At 41.5% G+C, this 6,242-nt stretch overlaps 1 protein-coding gene across 2 annotated transcripts in view; it reads left to right on the top strand.

The window, feature by feature from the left end:
• Window positions 1-4,242, top strand: part of RIPK2 (receptor interacting serine/threonine kinase 2) — a 32,247-nt gene extending 28,005 nt beyond the window's left edge. For both annotated transcript variants that reach the window (XM_080938725.1, XM_080938726.1), the window contains 3 exons: window positions 1-29; window positions 2,042-2,203; window positions 3,168-4,242. The exon at window positions 1-29 is cut by the window's left edge and continues 65 nt beyond it. In XM_080938725.1, the coding sequence (XP_080794851.1) occupies window positions 1-29; window positions 2,042-2,203; window positions 3,168-3,505 (529 nt within the window). In that variant the 3' untranslated portion in view covers window positions 3,506-4,242. The remainder of the gene's footprint in view (window positions 30-2,041; window positions 2,204-3,167) is intronic.
• Window positions 4,243-6,242: the final 2,000 nt, after the last annotated feature.

The following is a 6,242-nucleotide window of genomic DNA, read 5'->3' as shown; positions in this document are numbered from 1 at the left end:
AGCTTCTCAAGACAAAGGTTTTTTACCTGGTATGCTGATTTTACATGGTTACACAACCTTCTTACTTTCTTTCAGATTATGTTATCTTGGCAGACAGATGTTGTGCATGGAACACATTTCTCATTTCTATTCATGTTCCATTTTTTTAAGTAACAAGTCTACATATGTAAAGGTAGCAGTGTCGTGACGAACAAACAGGTTTATTAAAGGCATTCTGTGATCATGAGACGTTCTTCAGAAAGTATTTTTAATAGCTTATGTGGAGGAGCTAGTCTTAGTCCTTGTTTACAGATTACAAACTCTCTGGATCACATAGCAAGTAGCGAGCAGATCCAAGATTTGAAAAAAAAAAAAAAAATGCCAGGCTCTTTGACGAATACTTTCATGTCACGCTGTGACATGACATATTATTACATCATCATGAAGACCTTATGCCTGGCTAAAGGCTGACCTCTACTTATGACAGATAGGCATTCCGTACAAAGAACAATATGGAGTCCAAAAACAAGGAAACAGTGACAGCGTGTGATTTAGTTTGTCTTGTCGATAGGGTGAGAAAGAAGAGATCAAGGAGGATTACAGTGGTATTGGCAAGAATTCCTAGGGGCTGCAGAGATGCCTCAGTGGTAAAGAGTGCTTACTGCTCTTCCAGAGCACTGAGACTCCATCCCCACCACGGCATCTCAGAACTGTCACTACCCCAGTTCCAAAGGACCTGCCACCCTATTCTGGCCTCCATAGGCACCAATACGTACAAATATATATTAATTTTTAAAAATTTAACCAATTTAAAAAAAAATTCCTGTACTGCTCAGCTGAACTAATTTAGGCGTTTAAGTTCAGGAGGGGATGACTCTTGAAGAAGGGTATATAAAAAGATACAAATTTTTGCTTGAGGAAGGCTCATGCTGGCTGAAACATGAAAAAAAATCAATTTAGTGTTTGGGGGTCAGGGATGGGTAGTGCTAGGGCATCACAGAGAGAGCCACACATGCTACGGTGCACACGGATAGGTTATAAGTCATCTTTGGGTGTCACTTACCTCCTTCCACTGTAGATTCTGGGAATCAAATTCAAGTGAAGCAAGTGCCTTGACCCACTGAGCCACCATGATATGAGGGCCCTGCAGAAGGCACGTGAAGTAAGGGCAGTTGGAAGGGAAGGCAGGGAAGGCTGTGTGAGAGCCCGGGGTGACTCCTTGGTACCTTATGACTGCTCACCTGAGCTGAGAAGGTCAGAAAGCTGAGTACTACATTGTTAGGCTGAGAAAACACACAGCTCTTAGAACTAAGACATGAAATGGGGTTTAGAGCTCAGACAGATGATGATTACAATTTACATTTTGTTTTATGCTTTGCTTATTTGAGACGTATCGATGCCTGTCAGGGAGATGATGTGCAGTGAACCTCTGAGAATGTTGATTGTGTTCGATGTCAACAGAAAGATAGCTGCATATGCTTGAAGTAGTATATACTTGGAACACTGAGGTTGTTTTCTAGAGGAGAAAGTAGAAAACACGTGTCAAATGTAGGTTTATTACACTTACTATATAAGACACATTTAAAGTAGAAAGGGGGCATTCACAGGGAAGAAGTATGAGACTCTGAGAAGATCAGAAACCTTGTGATTTATAATAAGTATAGACCAGTCAATCACTAACAGTAGCACAAAAAAAACAAACAAACAAAAAAACCGACAACAAAAAACCTATTCAGTATGAATGTTTATTCTCTAAAAAGTGTTTGCAGTGCTGGCAAGATGACTGTGGGTAAAAGTACTTCCCACCAAGCCAGCAACCCGAATTTGATCATCTCTAATTCGCATGGTAGAAAGAGAGCTGACTCCTACATGTTGACCTCTGACCTTCACATATAGACACACACACACGCACACCAAATATTTCAAGTATTTTCAGAATTGGATTTCTGAAGTAGCTTCAGTGACACTGCAAAACCAAGTCCGTCCGAGCCTACCTTCTGTGTGACCCACCCACTGGTATCTTGTCTAATGAAAGCTCTCCCTGTAATGAACTGTTCGGTAGGAGGACCTCAAGACTTCTCTTCATTGAAGACGTATCACTGTCCTGGAAACCACAGCTGGGACGGCATCGTTTCTGTATCACAAGGGGCAGCCTTCTGTGATCGCAGAGCCTCCTCGTGCTCCTTGGCTGTAATAAGTCCACTCTTGGTTGAGAAAAGTTCAGGTGAGTATATCCTGTGAGTTGTACCGCAAGTACTGGTGTTTGTTTGCCTTACAAGTGCACGATGCTAGATTCGCCATTTAGTTTTCTTAGTTTCTGTTCTGTACCTCAATAAATATTTGTTTAAATGGGAAAGCGTTTCCAAACTTGGTGCTGACCAGATGCATTCCAGGAATCCTTAACCTAGAAGGAAGTGCTAAGAGGAAGCATTACTTTCAATTACTTCAAAGGTGAAGAGAAGCTATTTTTGTTCATCAGATAGGCAGGTATCCTTTATATTTGAAACAAAACAAAAATTAAGTCACTTTGCTCTACAACAAAGTATATAAAAATATTATATTCTTTCTGGAAGGTGAATGGGGAGATAAAACTCAGGTCTCTGAATAGTTCCTGGATAATGGAAGCTTTTTCAAAGAATACTGTGCCAGCAGTCATACAGGAATACAGTTCACACCAGCACAGTCATATAGGAATGCTATTCACACTAGCACAGTCATACAGGAATACAGTTCACACCAGCACAGTCATACAGGAATACAGTTCACACCAGCACAGTCATACAGGAATACAGTTCACATCTGCACAGTCATACAGGAATGCTATTCACACCAGCACAGTCATACAGGAATGCTATTCACACCAGCACAGTCTTACAGGAATGTTATTCACACTAGCACAGTCATACAGGAATGCTATTCACACCAGCACAGTCTTACAGGAATGTTATTCACACTAGCACAGTCATACAGGAATGCTATTCACACCAGCACAGTCTTACAGGAATGTTATTCACACTAACACAGTCATACAGGAATGCTATTCACACCAGCACAGTCATACAGGAATGTTATTCACACCAGCACAGTCATACAGGAATACATGTTCTGCTTATTCACTTTCACACAGAATTATGCTCACTGCCTGTGTCTGTCCTCAGCTCTGTGATTCTCACGCTGCTTTCTTGCAGAGCGCCTGCAAGCTGGTATAGCACAGCAGTGGATCCAGAGTAAGAGGGAAGCCATTGTGAACCAGATGACTGAAGCTTGCATTAACCAATCACTGGACGCCCTTCTGTCTCGGGACCTGATCATGAAGGAGGACTATGAACTCATTAGCACCAAACCCACAAGGACCTCAAAAGTCAGACAGCTGCTAGATACTTCTGACATCCAAGGAGAAGAATTCGCCAAAGTTATAGTTCAGAAGCTGAAAGATAACAAGCAAATGGGGCTTCAGCCTTACCCGGAAGTACTTGTGCTTCCCAGAACAGCGTCTGCAAATTTTCTTCAAAACAAAAGCGTATGAGGGGGCCTTCTTTGCGAGGAAAGTCAGTTTACAAATGGTTATTTATATTTCTGTTACTTGTATAATATTTGTATAGAAACATGAGAGTATTAGACGCTTCACTGAAGGTTTTTGGAAGAATCTCTTCCCACGACATTGCAGTATTTTTTTTTTAATTAATATAAGTAAAAAGTTTGCATTGTGCTGTATAGCTCAATTTTTGTCAGCTTCACTATTGAAAAATGTAATAATTACATTTTTCTTCTATGTAACAGTGCCTTAAGGTGGCCTTTCTTTCTGATGGAAGACATTTTCTCTCTCGCCTTATCTGTGGATCCTTCATTATCCCTCTGAAGTACGGTTTGACTTCAGTGATAACCGAGCCCCTCTGCAGTCCCAGGTTCAGACCTCCAGAGAGTCACTCAACTTAAATTCTTCAGCAGGAGGTTTCAAGGAATACAAAATGTTTAAAGAGGAAAAACAAAGAACCTTTTATTAACAATGGCCATCCGAGTACGTCGGCTTACTCTTGGCCTCCTGTTTTCTCCAGAGCCAGCTGTGTATTCTGCTGCTGCCTGCTTCCAGCTCCTGTTGTAAACGTGCTGGTTGGGTAGAGGATGGATGGCCTTTCCTTAGCTGTTTTCTTTTAACAGACCATGGTTCATGAACTGAAGGGTACACTAGGTATGCTGACAGGCATATCGGCCACGCCTCTCTGTGTTCGACTTCCCAGGCATGTTCTCACCAACTTCACAGCAAACAATAAAAAGGCAATACAGTGTGCATTCTTTTTACCTTTTGCTTGTTAGCTTATGTCAGTAGAGGGAAGCTATACGAAGTGATGCCTTTTTCTGAAAACTGTTTAACAACGTTAGGAGAAAGTGAGAAACAGGATGAATTTGAAAGCTCATACTTGCAAGATACATCGGACTGGTAACCTAAAGCAGTGTGAAGACAGAATAAAAGGACTTAGATTGTATGGGGACAATGAAATATTCCTTAATTTGAAATAAGAATTTAAACGCCAGGGTTGGAGAGATGGCTCAGCACGGCACTTAAGAGTGTTGGCTGCTCTGGGAGCGGACCCAGGTTCTGTGCCTCGTACCGTGATACCTCACAACCATCCATAACGCCAGCTCCAGGGGGTCTAAACCCTCTTCTGGCCTCTGCAGCCCACCAGGCAGGTGTGCAGTGCACTTCCATGTGGCAAAACCCTCATATATAAAATAAAGGGGGAAAATGTCTAAAGAATTTAAATTCTATTTTAAAATGACATTTTCCTGTGATGTGAATCTTATGGGACTTTCAGAAACACAGAAGTTTAAAGAGAAAAATAAAAGTCAATTAGACTTGTAAGTTGCTCTTAAATTCTTTTAAAAGTATGAAAATAGAAACAGATGCAGTGGCATACCTGTTAGACCAGAACTTTGAAAATGGACACATTTAGATCAACAGTTCAGAGTCACCCTGAGCTACTTAACAAGGTCAAAGCAAGCCTGGGCTGAGACCCTGTCTCCAGTAGATAACAAAAAGATTTAACTTGGGAATTAAAAATGAGGATTTTTTAAAATTGCTCTCTTTTAGTCTCTCCCTCCCCCCTCCTTCCCTTCCTCCCTCCCTCCCTCCCCCCTCCCTCCCTCCCTTCCTCCCTCCCTCTCCCTGTCTGTTGGTCTCTCTCTCACCTACCACCACCCAGCTTTGTACTGCCTTTTATACCCTGATACCTACACAAGAGCTATAAATTCATGGCCTCTTTTCTGTGGTACTCAAGTCCAGGAATCTGTTTAACAAACCACGTAAGCAGTTCTTATCATGGCTAATGTTCAAGACTCTTGTTTGGAGAAATAATAAGAAATGAGCTATAAAATAATATCTCCCTAGGCTCACAGATCTTTTCATGACAGCTCTTTGCCACACTTATCTCGAGAATGTACACCCTCTGAACTTAGATTTGGTTGGGAAAAAAAAAAAACAAAAAAACCTACGTACCCCACTTACATTCTCAGAGTAATTGGTCATGTTGCATTTGGGGAAGATCACTTAATATTCAGATATTCTGTGATATTCAGACCCGATTCAGTTCCAAAGCTCAGCTGTTTAAGGAAGAGCTTCAGAAGGGACAAACACTTCAGTCCTGAAAGTGGAGAACCAAGTTACTGCAGAAACAACATGAGGAAGGGTTTTGTTGGTCTGTGGTGGTTAGATCAAACTAAAGCTTATTTACCTTTAATTTCATTCTCTGAGAATTTCACACACATATACAGTGAAATATGATCCTGTAGTCGCCAGGTCCACTGGGCCTTCCCACACCTCCCTCTGCTAACCCTAAGTCATGCTTGTTTCCCACTAAGCGCCGCTAGTGCTGCCCATGGCTATGTGGGTACGGACTTAGTGGGACCCAGCGCTGAAACTGACAAGTAGCTGCACCCGGCAAGGATGATTCTCCCTGAAGCTCATTTCCAGTTCTTTTCAGCATTCTCATGGAATACTGGTTTGTTTGTTTGTTTGTTTGGAGAAAAGTTACGACCAATTGGGAAAGGAGAATTAATTACTACTTAATGTTGGGCCACACTTACAAACATCTCTTAATTTTCAGAAAAATCTTATCACCCTCTATCTCATAGAGACCAATTCCCAAATTATCTCTTAACTTTTCCTTTCTCGGTTGAATCCATTTTTCCCCCTGTTTTTCAAGACAGGGTTTGTCTGTGTATCCCTGTTCTGTCCTGTAACTAACTCTATTTCGAAACCAGGTTGG

The sequence above is a fragment of the Micromys minutus genome (assembly GCF_963924665.1).
Source record: "Micromys minutus genome assembly, chromosome: 26".
Lineage (NCBI taxonomy): Eukaryota > Metazoa > Chordata > Mammalia > Rodentia > Muridae > Micromys > Micromys minutus.
This window is presented reverse-complemented; position numbering and strand designations above follow the sequence as displayed.